This window comes from Coregonus lavaretus (genome assembly GCF_964263955.1).
Source record: "Coregonus lavaretus genome assembly, chromosome: 27".
NCBI classification, from domain to species: domain Eukaryota; kingdom Metazoa; phylum Chordata; class Actinopteri; order Salmoniformes; family Salmonidae; genus Coregonus; species Coregonus lavaretus.
The window spans coordinates 25,949,946-25,977,821 of NC_140014.1; the positions used below are offsets into that span (position 1 = coordinate 25,949,946).

General features: G+C 43.9%; 3 protein-coding genes across 4 annotated transcripts; 1 reads left to right on the forward strand and 2 right to left on the reverse strand.

The window, feature by feature from the left end:
- Positions 1-238: 238 nt before the first annotated feature.
- LOC311102355 (chloride intracellular channel protein 5-like) lies at positions 239-6,066 on the reverse strand (the record flags this gene model as incomplete). Of its 2 annotated transcripts, XM_084143671.1 has the most annotated exons (7): positions 239-403; positions 689-870; positions 955-1,061; positions 1,143-1,268; positions 1,340-1,449; positions 5,299-5,505; positions 5,719-6,066. In XM_084143671.1, 7 exons carry the CDS (start codon positions 6,064-6,066, stop codon positions 239-241), a joined length of 1,245 nt encoding a protein of 414 aa, XP_083999797.1. The 2 variants fall into 2 exon arrangements, with proteins under 2 accessions (XP_083999797.1, XP_083999798.1); XM_084143672.1 differs by lacking the exons at positions 5,299-5,505; positions 5,719-6,066 and adding an exon at positions 3,007-3,066.
- Positions 6,067-6,978: 912 nt separating this feature from the next.
- LOC311102922 (bis(5'-adenosyl)-triphosphatase enpp4-like) lies at positions 6,979-13,589 on the forward strand. The gene is made up of 8 exons (XM_084144410.1): positions 6,979-7,171; positions 8,984-9,251; positions 9,348-9,632; positions 9,727-9,846; positions 10,949-11,147; positions 11,248-11,418; positions 11,520-11,789; positions 11,963-13,589. The coding sequence occupies exons 2-8, from the start codon at positions 8,985-8,987 to the stop codon at positions 12,061-12,063; spliced, it is 1,413 nt and encodes a 470-aa protein (XP_084000536.1). The 5' UTR covers positions 6,979-7,171; position 8,984; the 3' UTR covers positions 12,064-13,589.
- A 6,633-nt stretch (positions 13,590-20,222) lies between these two features.
- On the reverse strand, positions 20,223-27,514 carry LOC311102665 (XK-related protein 6-like; the record flags this gene model as incomplete). Its single annotated transcript, XM_084144029.1, has 5 exons — positions 20,223-20,715; positions 20,858-21,275; positions 21,375-21,580; positions 26,765-27,214; positions 27,312-27,514. The coding sequence occupies 5 exons, from the start codon at positions 27,512-27,514 to the stop codon at positions 20,223-20,225; spliced, it is 1,770 nt and encodes a 589-aa protein (XP_084000155.1).
- Between the last annotated feature and the right edge of the window lie 362 nt (positions 27,515-27,876).

Below are 27,876 nucleotides of genomic sequence, written 5' to 3' on the forward strand. Positions count from 1 at the left end.
AAAATGTATTTTTGTGGGACAGCTGGAACTATATAAAAAAAACAATTATTAGAGTAAAAGTCTAAAACTCCATCACTATAAAAGAAAGCAGGATATACTAAAACAGGTTTTATATGACTGAGTCTGGTTTATTTGATCAGATTTAATGAGACCTGATTTTATTCATTTAGAAAAACTACACATAGTTCTGATCAAATGTCAACAAGCTGGAGGGGGGGGTCGCTGATTCCAGGTATTATCACTTAGACAGCCTCTTAGCCACGTCCTGATAGGCTAGTTCTATTTCTGCGTCAGCGGCACAGGTGTTGGTGAACTCATCTCGGCTGTAGGCGTTTCGAATGTAACGCCATACACCCCGCAGCTCTGCAGGGATCTCATAATTACGGTATCTCTTAGCGACCACCTGGAGACAGAACACACACCATGGAGAGAATCACAATCACTTCTGATACAGTAACCGTAACCATATAAACCTATAGGTGAGTCTGGACAGAAGGAGTGCCCTGTATGGGCAGAAGGTGGTATTTGAGGTCATAAGAGTTTAGGGCACAACACTAAAGCCAGGAACAGATGGATCTGAATAAAACACCAAAGGTAAAGAGATATTGTATCTTGATACAGTCCACTTCTGTAATTGGTTGATCATCCCTTTCTGTCTGTAGTTGGATAATAACAATAGGAATAATACCTTGACGACATGTAATTTGGGCAGCAAGTTGCAGTCGGACAGTGTTAGTGTGTCTCCATCTAGATACTTCCGTACAGACCCCCCTTCTGCCACATCTCTGCCATCCTGCAGCTCCTCTGGCAGCGGGGATAAAAGGAACTCATCCAGCTTGGCTAATGCCTTGTTGAGACTTTTCTCTAGAACTGCAGGAACACACACACATTACTACACACACACAAACCCAGACAACCCACCTAGATCAGCAAGGTGTGTGTGTGTGTCTGTACCTGCGTTGTTCTCTGGCCTGGTGTTTTTTATGTAGGCTGAAAACTTGGCGAAGATGTCGTTTCCTGCCGTATTGGACTCCCGGTTCTTAGCTGCAAGTTTAGGATACCTGAGGAACACCAGTGTTAACACACACACAATCTTATTTACACTCTTTACTGTGTGTGTGCATGCACGTGTGTGTGTGTACCTGGGTGGAGCCAGCATGTCCTCTAGGTATTCTTCTATCTTATTGATGTCCGTCTTCACCTCTCCTTCGAAGGTCAGGAAGGGTGGGTGAGTGCCTGGAGCAAGGTTATGGAGGTCCGCCGGCTTTCTAAAGGACAACACACAATGCTGGGTTAGTGTGTGTCTGAGAGTGTGTGTGTATGTGTGTGTGTGTTTTACCTCTTCAGGTCGACTGTAGTGACGTTGAAGACGACTCCTTTTAGCCAGAGGATCATGAAGAGACGCTGAGAGAATGGACAGTTACCTATACTCTCCCCATCACTCCCTGCCTGCACACACACACACACACACACACACACACACACACACACACACACACACACAAACACACATTACAGACATTAGTACACATACAGTTATTGAAATATTGCTTGAGCCAGTAACATACCATTTTCAAGTTGCACAACTTGTGCATGGATCTCAAAACAATATGATATGACTACAGCTACCTGTAACCTTTAGGCTACTTCACTGAAAATCACTGCTCTATACACTCAGGCCTTGTCACACTGGCATCACACACACACAATGGCCATGGATGAAAGAGGATCCTGTAAGGGGACACCAGACACACCATGAATAATATATCAACCTTCCATTATACACCTCACTGGACACACTGCCCTAGAACAACTATCACATTATAACTACCCTAAGCTAACTACCCATAGAACTAACTCATGTACCAGCTAACTACCCCTAGGACTACCTCATATACCAGCTAACTACCCCTAGGACTACCTCATATACCAGCTAAATATCAACCTATACCTATCTTACTACTACACACACTGCCCCTGTAACTAACCACTAATAGGCCTACTACATATAGGCTACACCACAATATAACTACCCCTACTACAACTTCCCCTCAACTACACTAACTACCCCACTACAACTTCCCCTCAACTACACTAACTACCCCTACTACAACTTCCCCTCAACTACACTAACTACCCCTACTACAACTTCCCCTCAACTACACTAACTACCCCTACTACAACTTCCCCTCAACTACACTAACTACCCCTACTACAACTTCCCCTCAACTACACTAACTACCCCTACTACAACTTCCCCTCAACTACACTAACTACCCCACTACAACTTCCCCTCAACTACACTAACTACCCCTACTACAACTTCCCCTCAACTACACTAACTACCCCACTACAACTTCCCCTCAACTACACTAACTACCCCTACTACAACTTCCCCTCAACTACACTAACTACCCCTACTACAACTTCCCCTCAACTACACTAACTACCCCTACTACAACTTCCCCTCAACTACACTAACTAACCCCATTACATTCCATTACACACCTCGAAATGACAGGAGGCAAGTAACATGAACGCTAATGCAAATCCCTTGTTTATTTAGCATAACATACGCCCAAATCTACCTCATACTAACTACCCCACTATACCAACTACCATTACCTCATTAGACCTGCATATCAGGGAGATATGAATAAGTCTAAATGAGTCTCATAAGAATGAGTCTGGCAACACTAGAGCCACAACATGACTGAACCATTTAATTTAACCAGTTAACCTCCTGCTTTCACTGCTTAGAGGACCAGAAATAATTCAGTAGATCTGATCTGTCGTGCAGAGAAAGAGAGAGGGGGCAGCAGAGAATAGGAGGAGAAGGTATAGGAGAGACAGAGGAGAGAGAAAACACTAGCAGGCGTGTTGGGTTACTCTGGCCCTGTGCCACGGGAAAACAACAACAACAACAATACACACACACTACGCAGCAGATAATCATACAGTAGAAAGACATAACCTATGATCCTCACATACACACACACCCCCCACCTTGACAAAAAGTTCAATATCAGGGTCCTTCTCCTCTTCAGCTGCAGACGTGTCAGTCATCTCCACTGCTCTAACAGTTGTGTGTTATCTTCTGCAGGAGTGCGTGTGTTTTCCTGTGCAGAAGTGTGTGTATGTGTGTATTGCCGGTGTGTTCTCAGCCTGGGGTCTGGCCCAGTCACGTCTGTCCTGTTGTACCAAGCAACTCCTTGCTGTGCTGCGTGCTTGTGTGTCAGAGCTTCTGTCCTGACCGTGTCTCTCGATGGATGTGTGTGTGTTTGTGTGTGTGCCCTGGTTGTTTTGATTTGTACTCTGAGTCCAGCTGTCCGAATGAGTGTGTCGGTCAAAAATAGTCAAGGGGGCGTGGGGATGCGGTGTCAGTAAGAAGAGGGGGAGAGGAGGAAAGCAGTAGAGAGTGGGAAAGGAGAGGTGCTTTGGGATTGTAGTGTAGGGAAAAGGAGGACAGGTAGGTACGGATGGATCAGGTTCCCTTCCTTATCAACATAATTAGATCTGAAATGACACCCTTTCCCCTATATACAGTACACTCTTAGAAAAAGGGTTCCAAAAGGGTTCTGCGGCTGTCCCCCATAGGAGAACCCTTTTTGGTTCCAGGTACAACTATTTTGGGTTCCATGTAGAACCCTTTGTGGAAAGGGTTCTACATGGAACCCAAAAGGGTTCTACCTGGAACCAAAAGGGGTTCTTCAAAGGGTTCTCCAAAGGGGAGAGCCGAATAACCTTTTTTCTAAGAACGTAGTGCACTGCTTTTGGCCAGAGCCTTTTTCCCCAAGTCTAACCCTATGTGGCTCCGGTCAAAAGTGGTGCCCTATAATGGGAATAGGGTGCCAATTGGGACTCACATCTGAGGAGTCAGGAACGGAAGGTGTGTGTGTGTGTGCGTGTGCGTGCGTGAGTGTGTGTGGGTGTGTATATGTGTGTGTTTGGGTGTGTGTGGATGTGTTTTGCTGCTGACCTTGTTGTTATTTAATGAGGTGTGTTGTCGTGTTAAATGCAATATAGATCAAGTGTGAAGTGGACTTTAGAGCTCCATCAGATTGTAGGAGGATTATAAAACGATATAAAATATCAAACAGATAATCAACTACTCCGCTTCCTCAAGGCCTCACCTGTACTCACACCTGCCCCAATCAATAAATCAATCAAACTTCCTGGAAGGAAGAAACCTTGAGAGGAAGCAGGAGGACCTTACCTGTGATATCCCTCTACACACACACATCAAATAAATACACAGACAGTAAATGTACACACAGAGAGGATTCACATGCTACTGGAACCCTCAGTTGAGTCACTGGGGTGGGATGGAATTCCAGTGAGTTCATTTTAAATTTAGAATCTTGGCAACCCCCCCTCCCCCCCCCCCCCCCCCCCCCCCCACACACACACACACACACACACACACACACACACACACACACACACACACACACACACACACATGCACACACACACACACACACACACACACACAGCGGTAATGTTACTGACTGCCATTAGAGGAGCATGTCACCTAAACGGTCAGAGAGGTGTAAGGCTCTCTCTAGTGGCCTTCAGACCTACTATCAGCCTCAATCCTGTGTGTGTGTGAAATAAAATCTGATTGTTTGAGTGTATCTGATATTTGAGTGTGTATTTGTGTTTGTGTGTGTGTGTGTGTGTGTGTGTATGTGTGTCTGCGTGTATGTTTAGTCCAGACGTGTTTTATAGCCCATTTTATCTCAGACATGACCCTGAGAGGGCAACCTCCACTCTGATATCAGTCTACAGAGCATGATGAAACACACACACATACACACCACATAAACACACACACACACACGTTATCTTCTTTCTATCCTCGTGGGGAGCAAAAATGTATTTCCATTCAAAATCCTATTTTCCCTAACTCCTAACCTAACCTTAACCTGTAACCATAACCCTAAATTTAACTCCTAACCCTAACCCTAACCCTAACCCTAAACCTAACCACTAACCCCTTACCCTTACCCTTACCCTTACCCTTACCCTTACCCTTACCCTTACCCTAACCCTAATTCTAATCCTAACCCTAATTGTAACCCTAATCCTAATCCTAACCCCTATGCTTAAAATAGCCTTTATCTTCATGGGATGTGGGAAATGTCCCCACGAAGGATAATATTCCTTGTTTTACTATCCTTGTAGGGACTTTTACTATCCTAGTGGAAACAAACTCACACACACATGAATGGGGTCTTAAACTCAAACATCTTTCACAGTACAACGTACCCTAATATCATTATCATGTTGTCTTACCCTGACGTAGAGTGAGACCTCTGGCCCATTTGCTACTGGCACTGGTTCCTCAGGAGGGTTCCCCTGCTCTGACGACGCTGAGGAAGAAGATGACAAAGAGGAGCGCCCGGAAGAGGCTTCATCTGTGTTCACCTCCGCCTGCAGAACCCTCCTCTCCACCTCCCTCTTCTCCTCCTTCTCCTCCTCCTCCTTCTCCTCCTCACTCTCCTGCCTCTCCTTCTCCTCCTTCTCATCCTCCTTCTTCTCCTCCTCCTCCTTCTCCTCCTCACTCTCCTGCCTCTCCTTCTCCTCCTTCTCATCCTCCTCCTTCTCCTCCTCCTCCTTCTCCTCCTCACTCTCCTGCCTCTCCTTCTCCTCCTTCTCCTGCCTCTCCTTCTCCTCACTCTCCTCCTTCTCCTCCTCCTCCTTCTCCTCCTCCTCCTCCTCCTCCTCCTCCTCCCTCTTTTTCTTCTCCTCCCATTCTCCCTGGTCTTCTGATGAGCTGGAGGACCTGAAGGAGCTGCTCTCCTGTTGGGGCGATGGAACCGCAGGTGCCTCTCTCAGGCTCCCGGTGTTCTCGTACTCCACAGTTAGACCGGTTCCGTCTCCGTTACCGGATGCCTGGGGTGCCTCCACATCACAGTAAACAGAATAATTCACCACGTCACTGGGTGTCTCGTAGATATTGCTAGTCTGGGTCTGGTTCTGGTAGGTATCCTCCGTTGGGCTGTCTACGTCTCTGTCAAGGGGAGTCTCGTAAATGTTCTCACTCTGCTGCTCCATGTTCATGTTCTCACAACGATGCAACAGGTGCTTCTGACAAGGTGGAGAGGAAGGGAGGGAGGGAGGGAAAAAGAGGGAGAGCGAGAGAGAGAGAGATGGAGGTTGATGAGATTGTAAATGACCTAGGGGCCCTGTGTGCACATGAACGGTCTGTTCCCACCAACAGTTATTGCTGTGATTATCTGGGGACTTTGAACCAGGAGGAAGAGTTCACCTAAGGAGAGGAGAGGAGAGGAGAGGAGAGGAGAGGAGAGGAGAGGAGAGGAGAAGAGAGGAGAGGAGAGGAGAGGAGAGGAGAGGAGAGGAGAGGAGAGGAGAGGAGAGGAGAGGAGAGGAGAGGAGAGGAGAGGAGAGGAGAGGAGAGGAGAGGAGAAGAGGGAGGTGGAGAGGAGGGTTCTGCAGGCGGAGGTGAACACAGATTAAGCCTCTTTCGGGCGCTCCTCTTTGTCATCTTCTTCCTCAGCGTCGTCAGAGCAGGGGAACCCTCCTGAGGAACCAGTACCAGTAGCAAATGGGCCAGAGGTCTCACTCTACGTCAGGGTAAGACAACATGATAATGATATTAGGGTATGTTGTACTGTGAAAGATGTTTGAGTTTAAGACCCCATTCATGTGTGTGTGTGTTTGTTTCCACTAGGATAGTAAAAGTCCCTACAAGGATAGTAAAACAAGGAATATTATCCTTCGTGGGGACATTTCCCACATCCCATGAAGATAAAGGCTATTTTAAGCATAGGGGTTAGGTTTAGGATTAGGGTTACAATTAGGGTTAGGATTAGAGAGGAGAGGAGAGGAGAGGAGACCCGTTGATTAGCCTTCGGTCCACTGGGCCAATCAGAAAGCGTCTGTTGTGGGTGTGACGCGTCTGTCAACGTTTCCTACATTATGATTGGTTGACCAAGCTCCTTGTCAAACGTAGCGCCTCTATTTTGAGGGAGTTTTAAGACATCATCATAATATTGAAATGACAACAGCTATTGTAGATAGCTAAGGAAGTGAAAGCGGATCTATTTAAAACCCAAACGTTTGCTTTTGGAGGAATATAGACTGAACACGTCAACAAAACGACAAGCAAATGAGAAAGCTGTGGAATTGTTGACAAATAAACAAGGTGCGTATGACGATCTTGCGCAATCCTTGAGCCGGCTGGCTAGCTAGTAAACATCAAATGTTAGCTACCTGGCAGAGGTAGTAGCTAGCTACCAAACTTTTAGCTTGGAAAAAAGTCGTCAGTTGTAGCTATAGTTCTGTGTAGCTAGTAGGGAGCTATAACTGTCATTAAAATCGCTAGCTAGCTACATAATGTGCTGTGGACGTAGTGGTGGTGGTGGTTGTCAATTAAGTGCTCGCCAATATAATGTAATGTCATGACTCAGGAGGCTGGCTAGCTACTAACTTCCTGATTGTCTAGCTAGCTCCATTTGCTCCAGTTGTCATATGATTTCCATTTGAAACCCTAGCCTGCAGGCTTTGCATATGGGCGGTGAGATTCACTGGGACTTGTTTGACAATAACCACAGATGTGAGAGTATCCTGTGTGTCAAATCAAATCAAATGTTATTGGTCACATACACGTGTTTAGCAGATGTTATTGTGGGTGTAGGCTTGTGTTTCTAGCTCGACAGTGCAGTAACATTATAAATAACAATTTCACAACGTATACCCAATACACACAAATCTAAGTAAAGCAATGGAATGAAGAATAACAGGAACAATTTCTTGGCCTAATAACATAAGAAATACTCCATAAAAAAACTAAATACTGCAAAGTTTCCTAAATGCTAGATGCAAGGCAGCCCTCTGTGCATGTGTGTGCGTGTGTGTGTCACATTGTGTGTGTGTGTGTGTGTGTGTGTGTGTGTGTGTGTGTGTGTGTGTGTGTGTGTGTCTGTCACACTGTGGATCTGTCACAGTGTGTGTCTGTGTGTCACAGTGTGTGTGTCTGTGAGTCACTGTGTGTGTGTGAGAGAGAGTCACTGTGTGTGTGTGTCACAGTGTGTGTGTCACTGTGTGTGTTTCACAGTGTGTGTGTCACGGTGTGTGTGTGTCTTGTGAGCCCTGCCAGATCACACCAGTGGTAATTCAGTATATTAAGGAGATTTCACAGACTTGTAAAAGATCATAGTCCTCTCTGTTCTCCTCAGTAAGATGAAACACAAACTCTAAAATTACATTTGGACATGGGAGAGTCTCCCTCAGGGAGAGAGTGACAGGGAGCTTTTTTCAGAAAATGTAATCTTGGAATACATATATTATCTTATAACAATATTTTATAGCTAAAGGCTTTATTGGTATCTACTCCACAACCCTAATTTGGTCTAAATTTGTGTTTACTTTCGGTTGAAGCATATGCACCTCCCCAGACTGCAATCATCCACTTTCGTCTGCTTTCGTATGTCACCTTGAACACGGCCATATAAAGGCTTTATTGGCTTTAAAGCTAGAATCCTTAGTTGTTACATACATTTTTGACTACTAAATTAATGATAAATACCAATTGATTATTGAAGAATATAACTTATAAATGCCTCATAAGCTTAGTCAAACTGTTATACAGATCAGAACCCAAAATATTAGCTTATTTTACTCCAATGTTTATAAACAATGTAAACAAACACTTTTTGACCTCAAAACATTGTTAAAACTATCATTTTGTTATCATGGATGGTTAGTCCTTGCATCCATAGCTCTGTCTATGAATTTGAGTGGTCACATTTCTCTAGGGCCCATCCCTCAGCTTTATACCAAAACAGAGGTGGGGTGATCGCTTTATTGTTTCAACTAAGGAATCTAGCTTTAGTGTGTACTCCACAACACTAATTTGGTCTCTCTCTCTCTCTCTCTCTCTCTCTCTCTCTCTCTCTCTCTCTCTCTCTCACTCTCACTCTCACTCTCACTCTCACTCTCACTCACTCACTCTTAGAATGTTAGCCCTGCTGTACTTCCTCTTTACCTTCACCTCATTGGCTGCTTCAGTGGGGAAGACAGGAAGTGGCAGAGGTGGAACAGGATGTAAGGCGGGCGCTGCAGCCCCCAATCCGGTACTGCTGGTGTCGTTTGATGGTTTCAGAGCTGACTATCTCAGACGGTTCCCTCTACCCAACCTAAAGCTTCTGTACTCACAGGGAGTCCTGGTGGAACAGATGACTAATGTCTTTATCACCAAGACCTTCCCCAACCATTACAGCCTGGTAATATATAACCTTTTACCCCTGACCTCTAACCCTTTGCGTGTTTTTGGGGTGGTGTACTAACCTAACCTAACCTCTGCCCTCTAACCCCTCCAGGTGACAGGGCTGTATGCAGAGTCTCATGGTGTCGTAGCTAGCAATATGTATGACCCCCCGACCCAGAAGCACTTCATCACCTTCAACAACACCGACCCCTTCTGGTGGAACGAAGCCACGCCACTCTGGGTCACCGCACTGGATTGTGGGTACAAGACGGGCGTGGCCATGTGGCCGGGGTCAGACGTGGCGATCAGGAACAGAACGGCGACTCACTTCATACCCTACAACCCCTCTGTGACTTTTAGTCAACGCCTGGCCAACGTCACTCACTGGCTGACTGGGGTACTTAACCTCTAACCTCTGACCCCTTGCCCATAACTCCATTGTTTTCACTGAATACTGCTTTTAAGTTTTGTCTCCATTTCTCTCTCTCCAGGGCCAGGGCAAAGGGGAGGAGCCAGTGTTGTTTGCAGCTCTGTACTGGGAGGAGCCAGACAGGACAGGTCACATGTATGGGCCAGAAAACACCACCCACATAGGACAGGCTCTTAAAGAGGTGTGTGTGTGTAACACATTGTGCTTGTTTGAGTGGTAAGGCTGAAACAATCGACTGCAGACGAAAGTCGAGGAGTGAAGTCGGGAAAGGTGCATCTGCGACAGCCTAAAATCAGATACTGATGTGGTTTTCCAACAGCAAGGCTCAGTGCAACATGGCTTTTCTTTGTAATGTCGAAATAAACTCCCCCATATTTACATTTACATTTTCGTCATTTAGCAGACGCTCTTATCCAGAGCGACTTACAAATTGTCATCACAGTCGTATTGGCACTGAAAGGTATAGATAGTTAGACATAGAGCTGGTGCTAAACTGTAACATCCTGCTAAGTGACCAATAGAGGAGCTGCTATAGAAGGATAAGGGATGTTATTGGTGCCAGAAGCAGACTCAGTCAAGACAGCCAATAGGCTACAGATGGGGACATGCATGGCTGTTCAATAGTTACATTTGGTGCATTATCCCCCCCCCCCCTTCCCCTGTACTGCTGTTTGGAAGCAGGTTGAGACTAGGTGAGCCATGCATTGAGTCTGGATTTTGAAAACCTTAAGAAATGTTTTGTGAATCCAGACCCTGCAACTTTGGTATTAGGTAAGAGAATGCCACAAGGCCGGCTTGAGCAATGAACGGAAACGATGTGCAACAACTAGACAAACAGAGACACAGCCTGAGAGAAAGTCTGTTTGGGCCATCCATATATGTGTGTACATCGTATTATCAATTGGTGATGTCTTTGGTCACGTTCGCTTGGGTCAAACAAAAACACTAATGATTGGTTGACAATAGAGCCCCTCACAATGCAGGTGATGGCTGCAGGGTGAAGTTGGGGAAGAGGAACTGCAGAAATTTGCAGTCGACTGACGTAATGGCGTTTGATCACATGGTTATTGTAAAGTTCATGCAGTCGTAATGTAGGCGCAAGTTGGACAATTTTTATCCACATAATGCGACACTTTGAATGGCGGTGACCAACGATGGTCATCAACTCGACAAAATTGATCAACTCAAACACGGACAATATTACATTGCATTATATTGTGCTCAGTTCTGCAAATGTTTGTAACTGGACGGGTTTGTGTGTGTGTGTGTGTGTGTGTTAACAGGTAGATGACAATGTGGGTCTGCTGGTGTCAGAGCTGAAGCGTGTGGGGTTGTGGGGGCATGTCAACGTCATCGTCACCAGCGACCACGGAATGGCCCAGTGTTCCACTGATCGCATCATCAGACTGGACGACTGTCTGCACCCTGACAACTACTCGGTAGTAGACCTAACCCCTGTCGCTGCTATCATACCCAACGGAGGTATACACACACACATATACTCACTTACTGTGAGTGAGAAGTTTGTGACTAGTTAAAGGAGATGTTGTTTAATGTGTGTGTGTGTGTGTGTGTGTGTCAGATCCCAAGGCTGTGTTTTCCCTATTGAGTGGTTGCCACGCCCACATGACTGCGTACCTGAAGAAGGACATCCCTGATAGGCTGCACTACAGGAACAACGACAGGATTCAACCAATCATATTAGTCGCTGATGAGGGATGGACTATCGTACAGAGGGGAGGGCTACCACATCGTAAGGCTGTTTTACATGCTCCCCCCACCTCCCCTCCCCCCCCTCCCCCCACTCCCCTTTCCCCCCACCCCCCTAACCCTCTGCCTGTGTGTACCCTCCAGTAGGTGACCACGGCTATGACATCACTCTATCCAGCATGCACCCCTTTCTTGCGGCAGCAGGGCCAGGGTTCCTTCCTGGTTACAGACTCCCGCTGTTACAGAGTGTAGACGTCTACCCAATAATGTGTCAGCTGCTGGGGGTGCCACCGGCGCCAAACAATGGATCTCTGTCCCAGGCACGCTGCTTCCTGGCTGGGGAGGGCTGTGTCGACGTCCCCCTAGTGGTGGGACTGGTGGTGGGGGTACTGCTGGTTCTCACCACACTCACTGGTCAGTCTGCCTTATTGTTTGTATTACATACATTACATTATTATCATGTTTTTATTGAAATATGTAGTTTTTGCAATAGCCGAAAGACATAGGAAATGTAAAGGAGCACTACAACCCTTCTCTCTCTCTGTCTCTTTTTCTCTTTCTCTTTCTCCCTCTCTCCTCTCTCTCAGGTCTGTTCAAGTTGTGGAGGCCACGGCGTCAGTCTTCCTCTCGTCCCTTCCAACGCATCTTGATACAGGACGATGATGATGATGAACCTCTGCTAGACTAAAGCAATCAATCACAGCTCCCAGCCCGACTATACTGATCAACCACAGATCAGTATGTCATAACAACAAACCAAAGCTCACCACCATGCTCCCAACAACCAATCAGAACTCAAATGGGAATAAATAGGGAATAGAGTGTCATTTCAGGCACAGCCGTACTCTTTTACAAGAGTAAACAGAGCGCTAGTCAGAATTCAGATTTACACACTCCTCATTCTGAGGTACAATACTTATGGCGTATTCAAATAAATATGTAAACTATAAATAAACAAATATTGAACCATAAATAGATACAAATAAAGAAATAAGACACTAAAGAGAACAGTCAGTTGGGGTTACTTGAATATGTCTGTATAAAGAGAAGCCATCTATAATGATATAACACGTGTTATATATTTGAAGAAATGCTCTGTTTATCTTTTTGTAAGACAATCCTAAAAAGAAGAATACATGTTTGTTTGTTAAGAGAGCTTCTGGTAAAGGGATGTAAATCTGTATTTTGAAGAGTTTATTTCATAAAGAGTACCGCTATATTGCAGTAGTAGCAGTAGTAATTGTTTGAACAGCAGTGATGGGTTTTATTAGATACTTTGTAGACTGCTGAGCCAGGGAGTGGAGTCAGAAACAGCACTGAAGCTATGTGTCTGCCGTTTGTTAGTCAGTTAATTTGATTATAGTTAGAAGTGTGTGTGTGTGTGTGTGTGTGTGTGTGTAGATAAGCTTTAGCTCTGGTACTGTATGGTTTCCTGTAGTGTTAAAAGGAGACAGACCTACTATACTGTTAGATTCAGGTCCTTTATCTGAAAATAAGTTATTGAAGAAAAATGTTACTTATGGCTTCTGTTTGAGTTTGTCTGATTCTCTGGTCAACCATCTGTGTGCGTGTGCCTGCGTGTGTGTCGGTGTAGAGAAGTGGAAGATCTGCTGTTACTATGGTTACTATACCATTTTCAGTACTATGATTAATATGCTGTAACTATGCTGTTATTATGGTTACTGTACTGTAACTCTATTGTTACTATGTCAACCGCCCGCCTCCAGGTGGCTACTGAACTGGTCCTCTATGTGTTTCTGCTCATGTTGTCATTGACTGTCATATGAAAGTATAACGTCAACCTAAATGTTAGGTGTCCACATTGTATCATTATTTTACAAAGCACTCCACCCTCACCCACTCTCTCCTCCCCCTACCTATGCTTAATCATTATACTTGGATATACAGTGCCTTGCAAAAGTATTCATCCCCCTTGGTGTTTTTCCTATTTTGTTGCATTACAACGTGTAATTTTAAATGGATTTTTATTTGGATTTCATGTAATGGACATACACAAAATAGTCCAAATTGGTGAAGTGAAATGGAAAAACGTACTTGTTTCAAAGAATTATGAAAAAAAAAATAACGGAAAAGTGGTGCGTGCATATGTATTCACCCCCTTTGCTATGAAGCCCTTAAATAAGATCTGGTGCAACCAATTACCTTCAGAAGTCACATAATTAGTTAAATAAAGTCCACTTGTGTGCAATCTAAGTGTCACATGATCTCAGTATATATACACACCTGTTCTGAAAAGCCCCAGAGTCTGCAACACCACCAAGCAAGGGGCACCATGAAGACCAAGGAGCTCTCCAAACAGGTCAGGGACAAAGTTGTGGAGAAGTACAGATCAGGGTTGGGTTATAAAAAAATATCTGAAACTTTGAACATCCCACGGAGCACCATTAAATCCATTATTACAAAATGGAAAGAATATGGCACCACAACAAACCTTCCAAGAGAGGGCCACCCACCAAAACTCACGGACCAGGCAAGGAGGGCATTAATCAGAGAGGCAACAAAGAGACCAAAGATAACCCTGAAGGAGCTGCAAAGCTCCACAGCGGAGATTGGAGTATCTGTCCATAGGACCACTTTAAGCCGTACACTGATCTGGGCTTTACAGAAGAGTGGCCAGAAAAAAGCCATTGCTTAAAGAAAACAATAAGCAAACACGTTTCGTGTTCGCCAAAAGGCAGGTGGGAAACTCCCCAAACATATGGAAGAAGGTACTCTGGTCAGATGAGACTAAAATTGAGCTTTTTGGGCATCAAGGAAAACGCTATGTCTGGCGCAAACCCAACACCTCTCATCACCCCGAGAACGCCGATATTTTTCATCGGCAGGGACTGGGAAACTGGTCAGAATTGAAGGAATGATGGATGGCGCTAAATCCAGGGAAATTCTTGAAGGAAACCTGTTTCAGACTTCCAGAGATTTGAGACTGGGATGGAGGTTCACCTTCCAGCAGGACAATGACCCTAAGCATACTGCTAAAGCAACACTTGAGTGGTTTAAGGGGAAACATTTAAATGTATTGGAAGGGCCTAGTCGAAGCCCAGACCTCAATCCAATTGAGAATCTGTGGTATGACTTAAAGATTGCTGTACACCAGCAGAATCCATCCAACTTGAAGGAGCTGGAGCAGTTTTGCCTTGAAGAATGGGCAAAAATCCCAGTGGCTAGATGTGCCAAGCTTATAGAGACATACCCCAAGAGACTTGCAGCTGTAATCGCTGCAAAAGGTGGCTCTACAAAGTATTTACTTTGGGGAGTGAATAGTTATGCACGCTCAAGTTTTCTGTTTTTTTGTCTTATTTCTTGTTTGTTTCAAAACAAAAAATATTTTGCATCTTCAAAGTGGTAGGCATGTTGTGTAAATCAAATGATACAAACCCCCCAAAAATCCATTTTAATTCCAGGTTGTAAGGCAACAAAATAGGAAAAATGCCAAGGGGGGTGAATACTTTCGCAAGCCACTGTAATTGACGTGTGTGTGCTTGTGCGTGTGTGAGAGAGAGAGTGTGTGAGAGAGCAAGAAAGAAGGGGCAAGAGTATGTGTCATTGGGACCACCAGGAAACAACAAAAAAAGAACACAACCACACACGTTGGGAAATGAATCGTTTATATATTCTTAATTTCAGTCACATTATAATGTATTAAAATGCAAAGATATAAAATTAAAATAGATACTGACTCATGTAATATTTGTATATTTTTTCTGATGAAACTACATGTTTTAAAATATGGGTTATCTCTTAATACCAATATCGTTATAGATACTACTAGTATCTCTGTGGTATCTCATAGTATGTCTGAATTGTCACAGGTTAATAGTCTTTTCAGGAGGTAATGTAGCAGTAATAATCCATCTCACAACATCACGTTTAGTGCGACAATCTCCAAACATTAGCATCAGTGGGGTACGTCACCAAGCAAGATCAATAAGTTAGCCCGCCAAATGTTGAACCCTCCAGAGGGGTATACTACAAAGCTGGATCAAGGAGTTAGCCAGCTAACTTGCCTGAATATTTTGAAATACTTTTTTTTTTTTTTAAGCTTGAAATGGGCATGGTCTAATGGACTGAACAATCAAAAAGACATATCTATGTTTAGCTTTCTTAATGAACCAAAAAGGCTTTAGCTGGCTAATTCAATGATTATATGTTGTAGTATACCCCTCTGAACAGTCCCAGATACAGCAGACTCAGGAAAACAACACAATATCAAAGTCCTATTAAACACTGTTTTCATCATTCTCATTCAGTTTGGACATTCTAAATGGAAGAACATAAATCAGCAGTACGTAGCTAGAATCAATATTGGTAGGGGCAACGAGAGTACCCTAAAGAAATGTCCAAGCTTAGGGACATTGACACATCAACATTAGAAAAAACATAAACCCTCACCAAATAAAAACACTTAAATGTATTTATTTATTAACCTCTACAGGATCGGTGTCCCTTACACGGGACGGTTGTTGCTCAATATGCGATATGTGACTAGAATGGTGTTGTAAACAACAGCCAACTTTCCGGGACATAGACATGTCTTATATGGACAGAAAGCTTAAATTCCTGTTAATCTAACTGCAGTGTCCAATTTACAGTAGCTATTACAGCTAAAAAAGACCATGCTATTGTTTGAGGATAGTGCACAACAACAAAACACTTTTATCACGGCAACTGGTTTGGTACATTCACCTCTGAAGGTAAATCATGTACTTACATTCAGTAATCTTGCTCTGATTTGTCATCCTGAGGGTCCCAGAGATAAAATGTAGTGTAGTTTTGTTTGAAAAATCTATTTTTATATTCAAATGTAGGAACTGGATTCTACAGTTTGACCTCTGACTCCACACCCACCCCGCCCAGCCATCTAAATTAAATGTGTGAAGGTTAGTGTATTTTCTGTAGGGAAGCTAATGATCCATCATTTATGACATTCCTGGAAGTGTGCAAACTTACATTTTGTATTACCATAGCGTTTTTGTATGTTCTCTATAGTTATGTACTTGAAAACATTTGGGAAAACTCCTGGCAGACTTGATACAAAATATTGTGTAGTGAGGAAATTCTTCACTGGATCAGTCTGAAACTTTGCACACACACTGCTGCCATCTGGTGGACAACATCTAAATTACATCTAGAATCCTTCATCACTGTCTGGCCTTTCTCTTGCATGTTTATTTGTTTGTATTATCTTTTACCAGATCTAATGTGTTATATTCTCCTACGTTAATTTCAAATTTCCACAAACTTCAAAGTGTTTCCTTTCAAATTATATCAAGAATATGCATATCCTTGCTTCAGGTCCTGAGCTACAGGCAGTTAGATTTGGGTATGTCATTTTAGGCGAAAATTGAAAAAAAGGGTCCGATCCTTAAGAAGTTTTAAACTCCTTGAGATGAACCCAACTAATTAGTTTTCAAGGGGGTCTCGTGAGTTCAAAGGAAATAATGACTTATCATGTCATAACTTCTATATCATACCTGTACAATACATCCATGTTAAGTTTGGTTAAAGGTAGACTCAACAATATGACATCATCATAATACACAGTGGTAGGAATTTACATGGGTAACCGGGATCCCGGGACTGTGCCGAAAAGATAAAATGACAAGACCCGAGAAATTAAAACATTTTTCCCCAATGTCACACTAATGCAATTCCACAAAATGCACAACATGCGCGGCAGCAGATTATACAAAAATAAATGATAGCACATTATCCAAACAGGTTGTTTCATGGAAGCCTTGTGTATTTACTTCACACAAAGTTGCTATAAATTCAAAGTACACGCATAACTGACACTGCCGGACTGCACGTGACCTGAATGCAGTTAATAAACCCTACAGGAAAGCCCTACAGTATAGGCTATAAAATAACATCTGCCTCTTTGAGCTGTCATTGTGACTCTTCAGACAGTCACATTTGATAGGCTTATGCACAATTCACTACATGGGAATCTCTGTCACAGACATGAAGTCAGAGAGGCGTGAGGGAAAATGCTATCTTCTCCTGTCCTAGAGCCTAGGCTGTTTTCCTATCCATTCCCAATCCCACTGAAACCCAAAATCCTGACTCCTGTCTCACGTGAAAATTCCTAACTTTATTCTGAACCATAAGTTGCATTATCAAAGCACATCTCTCGCCTATGCATGTCAAAATACCCCTATAACATTTCCCCCGCTTCTCTGTGCTATCTTGTACTTGCTGCCCATATGAGAGCTTCGGTAGAGAGTGTGTGATCAACAAACGGTATGAGAGTAGATATGGATATTTTCAAAGCAGAGTAGGCCCATGTTAAGATACCTTGATAATTAAATTATTTCCACTTGTCATCTGCCCGTTATTCATGAGCTGTCTGTATAATCATCAACTCGATTTTGCTAAATATAGGAGATATCTAGCAAGTTTAGCAACTTTGGTCATTTGACTTTTGTTTGATTGCCGTTACAAAGTTTGTATGATTGGACAACGCTATACTCGGGGTGCGCTCTGTGCGTCCTGAGCACGCTTTGTGTCGAGATGGCCTATTGCTGAAATACTCTGAATTGATAATTTATGAACGGCCTGTTTCGCAATTCACAACAATGTCATTGGTGATCAAAGATAGTTACTCTATCATTACTAAATATCAGTTTCATTTTCTCTGTAATCTTTATGTAGTGGCACAGCCAAGCCGACAAGGTGGCACAGCACCCCTCTTATTTGGGGATAACCCTGGCATAGTGACCATATCTTGGTTTGAAACACTTTAAAAGGGCACTTCAGATTTTTGGGGTATTTCCTGGGACTCTCGGGATAAATATGAATTATCCCGTATATTCATCCCTACACAGCAGTGTGATTTCCAAATATGTTTCTTCTCAATGGGTACCTTCCCTTGAGACGTGTCCCCATTAGACAGAGCCTATAGTGGAAGTCTTGGCAGAAATTAATTTTACTGTTGATTTCTGTAAGCAGGAAGTTGACCCGTATGATGATGTCATATTGCAGTGTACCTTTAACCTGCTCTGTGCTTATAAGAGCTGGCTCAAGCTCAGCCTGACAGACTGAAGTCCTGACCACCAGTCAGAATGACTCACTGACTGACTTTAAATGTTTTATAAAACTAGATTCTGATATGAACCTGGATCAATACAGCCTAATCTCTGAACTGATTGCATCTCAAACTTTGGCCACAAAGTTCAGAGCCTTTACCTGCTGTTACTTTTCACCCAGAACAGAAACAGAGAGAGGTTAAGGTCAAATGTAGAACGCTGAGTCCACTCCAAATGCATACGCTCAAGTGTATTATTGCTTTTATAAATAAAGTTCATATATATTTGCACCTTATGAAGTTCATATATGTTGATATATATTTGCACCATATGAAGTTCATATATGTTCATATATATTTGCACCATATGAAGTTAATATATGTTCATATATATTTGCCCAAAAAATAAGTTCATATTATGTTCATACATATTTGCATCATATGAAGTTCATATATGTTCATATATATTTGCACCATATGAAGTTCATATATATTTGCACCATATGAAGTTCATATATGTTCATATATATTTGCCCAAAAAATAAGTTCATATTATGTTCATACATATTTGCACCATATGAAGTTCATATATGTTCATATATATTTGCACCATATGAAGTTCATATATGTTCATATATATTTGCACCATATGAAGTTCATATATGTTCATATACATTTGCACCATATGAAGTTCATATATGTTCATATACATTTGCACCATATGAAGTTCATATATGTTCATATATATTTGCACCATATGAAGTTCATATATGTTCATATATATTTGCCAAAAAAATAAGTTCATATTATGTTCATATATATTTGCACCAAATGAAGTTAACAGATAAAGTTCACATATATATATTCATATATATTTGCACCATATAAAGTTGATCGGTGGAGGGTTAGTGTTGATTGGTGGAGGGATGGTCAGATGTAGTCAGGTAAAGGTCTCTGTCAACATGACAACCTCAGGGATGAGGTCATCAGAAAGAGCATGACATATCCATATTCTACATGACAGAAAATCTTATCTGTTCTACACAATACATATCTATCTTAACGTTCTGTAATGTTGTGCCTTCCTGAGCAGACAAACAAGCAAACATAATTGACTACCAGACTCACAGCTCAGTCACAACACACACAGTACACACACATCTCTGTACATATAAATATATACACATCCAGTTAAAAACTAAAGCGAATACACACCCAGTTAGCCAAACGAAAGGAAATATATACTTACAGTTAGCCAAACTAAAGGAAATATATAATCACAGTTACCAAACTAAAGAAAATATAAACTCACAGCTAGGAGACAGCTTTCAGGCAGCTGTTTGTATTACATTCAATCTTTTTCTAGTTTCATATTATCTTTTAGTATTATTCATGAAGACCTGAAAATAACATGACATGCTGTCTTCTGTCACTATCCAGTCTTCTCAGCAGAGTGAGGAAGAAAAAAAAGGAATACAAAACACAGATGAGATAAAAACAGAGAGAAGAGTCCCATTTGTGTGTAACAGTGTCGCTTCCGTCCCTCTGCTTGCCCCAACCTGGGCTCGAACCAGGGACCCTCTGAACAGATGAACAACCGTCACCCTCGAAGCATCGTTACCTGTCACTCCACAAAAGCTGTGGTCCTTGCATAGCAAGGGAAACAACTACTTCTAGGTCAGAGCGGGTGAGGTCACCGATTAAACACTATTAGCGAGCACCACTAAATAGCTAGCCATTTCACATCGGTTACATGTGCGCACATGTAAATATGTGTGTTTGTCTATGTGTGTGTATGTGTGTCAGAAAGAAGACTCGTACTGCAGTAGTTCATAGAGCAGAGGTCTGTCCCTGTATCGTATGCCTGCGGCTGCAGGCGTCAGGTACTGCAGTAGGTTGATGGTCCTTCGCAGCCGTCTGTCCACGTAGTGAGCGTCCCAGGCCGGGTAACGTTTTCTGGGCATGTCAATCTTTATCAGAGGACCCTCGAAACGCCTTGAGGTGGGGGGCTCCAAACGCACCTGGAACACCGGCAGACAGCCTTCTGCAATGACATCATCACTGTGGGACGGGGCAGCCAGGTAACCTGGGGTGGGCGGGGCTGAGGGGGGCAGGGGGTTACTCCACAGCAGCTCATCACACCAGGTCGAGGCCGGGGTGGGGTGTGTGCGTGAGGGGTGAAGAAGACCATAGTACAGAAGCATCACCAGTACTCCACCTGCAAAGGACAGATAGACACCACACAACGCTGGTACCGCGTAGCTGTCTGTCTCTGCATGGTCACGATACACATACCTGTAACACACATACACACACAACTGTTATGATATACACGCACACACATTTGTCTCTGTACAATCATGAGAGATACACCTATTCGAAGATAAAACGCATACTGTAGGTGTGTGTCTGTCTGTCTGTCTGTCCCTATACATACCACAGTCCGGTGAGCAGTGTATTCTCAGCCAGTACCACAGAGTAGTAAGCCACCATGCGTCCCCTGGTGTGTCCTTCCTTGACGTTGAACCAACAGAAGATGTAGACGATGCCCACCACCATGTTAAACAGCACCTCCTCCCAGCGAGACATACAGAAGTCTGTTCCTCCATGCACCACCCACAGCGCCATGCCACACCAGTGGAGCACCACGAAGATGCCAAAGTACAGGTGGAAGAGGGATGCAAAGAGGGCGAGAGAGAGAACGCGGGAGGAGATGGTGAGGAGGCGCCAGAGAAGGTGGAGGAGGGCACCGCGATAACTCAGACTGCGCTGGTCGTCCCTGGAGTCACGTAGGAGCTTGTGGTACGAGGCCAACACCCAGGATAGAGACAGAAGTGAGCCTAGACTAGATATACCTAGGGAGAGAGAGAGGGAGTGACTCATCTTGATAGCTGTAATACTAGTTGACCAGTGAGTGTGTGTGTGCTGTGTGTGAACTGTGTGTGTATACGTACACTGTAGAGTCTCAGCACGGTTCTGTTGTATCATAATGCAGAGCTGTAGTACTAGTTGAGGAGCTGACTCCAGGAAGGTCTCCAGTAGCCTCAGCATGTTGACGTCTGCGTACTCAAACATCATGGCCCAGTAGAACCTCCTCTGAGCCTCCTTATGCTCCTTCATACGGTGGGACTGGATACCCAGGTATAATGTACGGATATACCTGGGGGTCAGAGGTTAGACGTCAATAATTATGGCCAGAGTAATATCTCATCATGGCCCAGAGAGAGAGAGAGAGAGAGAGCGATAGAGCCTGTTTGTGTAGAATGAATTAGATCAAATACTGAGTGCCCCAGGCTGTGCGTGTGAGTGTGTGTCTGTGTTTCTCTCGTGTGTTTGTGTGTGTGTGAGCATGTGCGTTGACATGCTCATACAACCATCTGGGCTGCATCAAATGAGCTAATTTCATACGACATCAATAATTCACTGGCCACATAGAAACACATGCATGCAGGCACACACACACACATTTCACCAGATAAACCTGCAAGATGCCGCATCACAACAGAGGAAGAAGAGAGAGAAACTATTTATTTGAGTTGAATCTGTATGTCGCTATCCATCTTTTCACTCTCCATCACTCCCTCCTTCCCCTCCCCCCTTCACTTCTGTTATGCGTGTTCAAGCTCTTTTTTCTGTCCATTCTACTCCCTCCCTCCATCTCACAGTGATCAGACTGAACCATTCCACACACACACCACTCTGGGAAAGACTCTATTAGGGAGATTGTTACAAACGTGCGCACACATGCAGACACACACCATGGGGGAGGGGCAGGGTTGTTGTTTTCACTGTGGGCCTTTATAAAAAAACATGCAAGAAACCACACACTGGTGTGTGTGTGTGTGTGAAACAGGCATACAGTAGTCATACAGGAGTCTTACAGTCAGAGCCCCCAGCCCAACTTGTATTTGACCGCTCAGTGCATTTTTGGTCTAACGTTTCTGGACGGTCCAAACGCTCCTCAGTTCAGTGTTCGAGACTCTCATTCACAGATCACTGCCTCCCAATCCCCATCACACACACACACACACACACCAGCTCTTAAACCCACTCAACATCTCCCTCAGGCACCTAGGCCATTAAAGATTAATCTGACAGAGAGAGGGAGAGAAGGAGAGAGAGAAAGAGAGGGGGGATACACACAGGATATCCGAGTGGAGTGGCATACCTTTGACCTTTGGTGTTCAGTCAGGATTTTTTGATGTAGTGTTTTTCTAGACTGATGGCTAACTAGCCTTGTGACTATCAGCTCTGCTAGCTAGTTAGCTATCACGATAGCTATCCAGCTAATTAGCTAGCTGTGTCAGACAGTGGGAGTGTAGAGAAAACACAAGAGAAATCGATTGAGCCCAAATAGGTTCAAACTGTTTTAACTGAATGGAGAAAAAAAATAAGCTTTATTCAGGTCAGTGCAGGTTCTGCCCATGTTCTGCAAATGTGCCCTTCGTTGCTAATTACATAAGCCATTTAGTGTATGGTTTGAATCTATGGTTTGGGTAGCCTAGCTAATACTTACTGTAGCTAAACTACAAATGTTTGTTTTTGTAACTACATTCAGTGTTCAGTATCCAGTCGGTCACACCAACTCTCTTAGTTCCAGGCCAGCCAATCACATTTCACATCCCAAATATCACCTCCTTCACTGACTTCCAGTGTGTGCGTGCATGCGTTTTTGTGTGTGTGTTTGTGTCAGCGGCAGATGCTCTTTCTTCTTTTTGTTCTCCACCTGTACACACACAGCGAGGTTAACATGTGATCTAGTACATGGACCTCATTAGATAGTAGAGAATGGGAGAGGTGAAGGGAGGAGAGAAGAGGAGAGGTGAAGGGAGGAGAGAAGAGGAGAGGTGAAGGGAGGAGAGAAGAGGAGAGGTGAAGGGAGGAGAGAAGAGGAGAGGTGAAGGGAGGAGAGAAGAGGAGAGGTGAAGGGAGGAGAGAAGAGGAGAGGTGAAGGGAGGAGAGAAGAGGAGAGGTGAAGGGAGGAGAGAAGAGGAGAGGTGAGGAGAATGGCCTAAATGGCCATGTACTCCTATAATCTCCACCAGGCACAACCAGAAGAGGACTGGCCACCCCTCGCAGCCTGGTTCCTCTCTAGGTTTCTTCCTAGGTTCCTGCCTTTCTAGGGAGTTTTTCCTAGCCGCTGTGCTTCTGCATTGCTTGCTCTTTGGAGTTTTAGGCTGGGTATCTGTATAAGCCAAGGGCGAAATTGTGGTGTAGATATTGGGGGATGAACAGTAGACGGGTGGCCCTGGTGGTCCACCCCCGGATTTTCTTTTTGACATTTTAAAACACATTTCCTGCAATTCTACACAGTTTGACATGACTTATTATGCCTCTCTTGAGTGGTATTTTGAGGGGAATATGGAGGGGTATGTTAATTTTTTACATCAAGTTTTTATTATTTCAATTCATAGGATTCATACAATACATTTATAGATATCTTTTTTTCACCCCCCCCCACCGGCAATCTGATAGCATGTAAAATAAATCATAAGATAAAAACAAATTAATTAATATTACATAGTAAATCTGCTGAACAATACATCATATAGTCTCAGAAATAGTGACAAATTATTGATACACATTCATGGATGTAAAGGCCCGTTGGTTAAGAGTTCAAAAATGTCCGCTGCTGCTTTATTCCATGTGTCCAGAGTGGACACCTTGGCCCTGTGGATTCTGGCCGTGGAGAGCTCCATAAGTACAATTTCCTTAAATGGGAGCAGCCATTTTTGCAATGGTAACTGATGAGGTTGAATCCACCTTTGTACAATCATTTTCTTAGCAGCTGTGGTTCCTGCCAACCACACTCTCCATGGCGTCATCACAAAGCAACATCACTATTGGATCTAATGGCAGTATTTTATCTATAAGTACAGAGATGACAGTTGACTTTCCCCCAGAATTCAACCACTCCCGGGCATTTCCACAGCACATGCTGAAAAGTACCAAGGTCCCCTGTGGTGCAGAACTTACATAATGGGGATGGACTAATACCCATGTGATATCTTTTTTGAGGTGTTAGATATGTTCTATGGCAAATGTTTTAATTAATTAATTGGTGATTGGGGTTTCTAGATGATCCAAATATATTTTTCCATACTGTCTCCCAATTGATTTGTCTGTCAGCAAGTGTAAAATAATTTCCCCATACAGTGGATGGAGGGGTATTTTGAAAACACAGCATAAGTGGAAGGATAAGTGGAAGGCCACCCAACCCCCCCAAACATAAAATATACACACTACCATTCAAATGTTTGGGGTCACTTAGAAATGTCATTGTTTTCCATGAAAACATATATTAAATGAGTTTGAATAGGAAATATAGCAAAATGAATAGGAAATGTAGTCATTGACAAGGTTAGAAATAATGATTTTTAATAGAAAAAAAATGGTGTCCTTCAAACTTTGCTTTTGTCAAAGAATCCTCCATTTGCAGCAATTACAACCTTGCAGACATTTGGCATTCTAGCTGTTAATTTGTTGAGGTAATCTGAAGAGATTTCACCCATGCTTCCTGAAGCACCTCCCACAAGTTGGATTGGCTTGATGGGCACTTCTTACATACCATACGGTCAAGCTGCTCCCACAACAGCTCAATAGGGTTGAGATCCGGTGACTGTGCCGGCCACTCCATTATAGACAGAATACCAGCTGATTGCTTCTTCCCTAAATAGTTATTGCATAGTTTGGAGCTGTGCTTTGGGTCATTGTCCTGTTGTAGGAGGAAATTGGCTCCAATCAAGCGCCGTCCACAGGGTATGGCATGGCGTTGCAAAATGGAGTGATAGCCTTCCTTCTTCAAGATCCCTTTTACCCTGTACAAATCTCCCACTTTACCACCACCAAAGCACCCCCAGACCATCACATTGCCTCCACCATGCTTGACAGATTGCATCAAGCACTCCTCCAGCATCTTTTCATTTGGTCTGCGTCTCACAAATGTTCTTCTTTGTGATCCGAACACCTCAAACTTCGATTTGTCTGTCCATAACACTTTTTTCCAATCTTCCTCTATCCAGTGTCTGTGTTCTTTTGCCCATCTTAATCTTTTATTTTTATTGGCCAGTCTGAGATATGGGTTTTTCTTTGCAACTCTGCCTAGAAGGTCAGCATCCCGGAGTCGCCTCTTCACTGTTGACGTTGAGACTGGTGTTTTGCGGGTACTATTTAATGAAGCTGCCAGTTGAGGACCTGTGAGGCGTCTGTTTCTCAAACTAGACACTCTAATGTATTTGTCCTCTTGCTCAGTTGTGCACCGGGGCATCCCACTCCTCTTTCTATTCTGGTTAGAGTCAGTTTGCGCTGTTCTGTGAAGGGAGTAGTACACAGCGTTGTACGAGATCTTCAGTTTTATTGCTTCTTTAATCAGCACAACAGTTTTCAGCTGTGCTAACATAATTGTAAAAGGGTTTGGCCCAGCGTCGTCCTGGTTTGGCCGGGGTAGGCCGTCATTGTAAATAAGAATTTGTTCTTAACTCACTTGCCTAGTTAAAATAAAGGTGAAATAAAAATGACTTCCTGCATTTCAACACCTTTTGCCATGGGGCAGAGAGAAAAATGTGCAGTTTTATAATGCTATTCTACACATTTTCTCATGAGTCTGAGAACATTTAGCAGTTTTAAAGCTAATTTCCTGCAATTCTACAATTTTATCCATGGGGCAGAGATAAAAATGTGCTGTTTTATAGCTCATTTCATGGTATTCTTCACATTTTGCCATTAGGATGAGAGAAAATGTAGCAGTTTGAAAGTTAATTTCCTGCAATTCTACAAATTTTTCCATGGGGCAGAGAGAAAAATGTGCTGTTTTATAGCTCATCTCATGCTATTCTTCACATTTTGCCATGAGGTAGATATATATTTTTGCAGTTTTAAAGTAACTGTCCACTTTTAAAAGTTAATATTCTGTTAACTCATACCCAAATAATGTTGTTGACTCATCCTATACTCGTATTTGTGGCCAAAGCATAAATTGGAGAAAGAAACTTTGAAAAAACCATCTCACACTTGTATCTCAAACAGACCTTTTCAAAAATACTTGCTATTTCCTCATAGAGGAATTCTACACATTTTGCCATTGCTTTTTGCCATGTTCATATGCTATCTGGGGGGCCCACGACCCAATTTAAAAACAAATATTTGTATTTTAAAGAAATTATTGGGGGGAATGAATCAACCTATTCTGAATATTGGGTAGGACATATTGGGTGGCACATTTCGCCTATTGTATAAGCATTTTGTGACAACTGCTGATGTAAAAAGTGCTTTATAAAATACATTTGATTGAAATTTGATTGATTGAAAAGAGAGGAGAGAACAGGGGGGCATGCGCTGTCCTTACCTCCAGACCTGTCCCAGCTGTAGAATGTGTATGGTGATCTGCCACAGCCATACTGAGGCCACTCTGACCCGGTCTGTCCCAGGATAAACCCCTCTGTGGCCAGCTGGCCCTCGCCTGGTCAGCTTTTCTCTCTCTCCTCCCCTGCTGCAGTCCACCGTCCCCAGCCAGGTGGTCAGACACTCTCCGCTGTAGTCCTGGACGAACCAGCGGAAGCTCAGGATCTGAACTACTATCGACGGCACCAGCACCAGGAAGAGCGTCAGGCCAAACCACAGATAGTCCTGTCTGGCATAGTAGTCCGCAGCGAGAAGTAGGTCTGTTCCCACGTCCCAGAAGAAGACGAGGAGAGCCAGGATCAGCCAGAGACAGTCCAGCCACAGACCCTCCTCTGGCGGGCAGCGAGTCTCCCTCAAACCCCGACCACCGCCAACTCTGGTACCCCCAATCCTTCTATAATAATGAGCATAATAATAATGGTAAAAGGGTTAAAATGAGAATAGCAGAGACAATTATCATACTACACACACACACACACACACACACTTACCCAGTAGTGTCCTCCCCCAGCAGGTTTCCCAGGCAGTTGGAGCGACAGCCCCAGTAGCAGACAGCAGAGTGGCAGCAGAGACAGATGTGGATGGCTGCAGAGTCCAGAGGCTGACATTCTTCCTCTGTGTCTCCATCAACCCCCCCCTCCCCCACACCCTCCCCCGTTTCTCCCCCTCCCTTTCCATCAGACTGCGCGGCCATGTTCCTCCCGCTCCTCTCGTCCCGAACCAAAACACACCCTCCTCTGATCCCACGTCACTTCCCAAATACCTCCTGTCCCCCCCCCAGCAGCGGTGTTTCTGTCTCTGACTCTCCCGGGGAGCGAGGAGCCATCAGAGCCGGACACCGCACGACGGCGGCTGCCCCTCTCCCTCCTCCTCCTCTCCCTTCCTCCTCTCTAGGAAACACTCTATCCCCTCTCCTACCAGGCGCTCCTTGCGACCAGTGGCAGCGGTTGAATCCTATTCCTCTCCTCCTCCAGCCTCTCTTCATCCCCCATGCTCTCTCTCCCTCTGCATTTCCTACATGGCTGTGCTCACCACAGTCATCTAGGGAGACAGTGG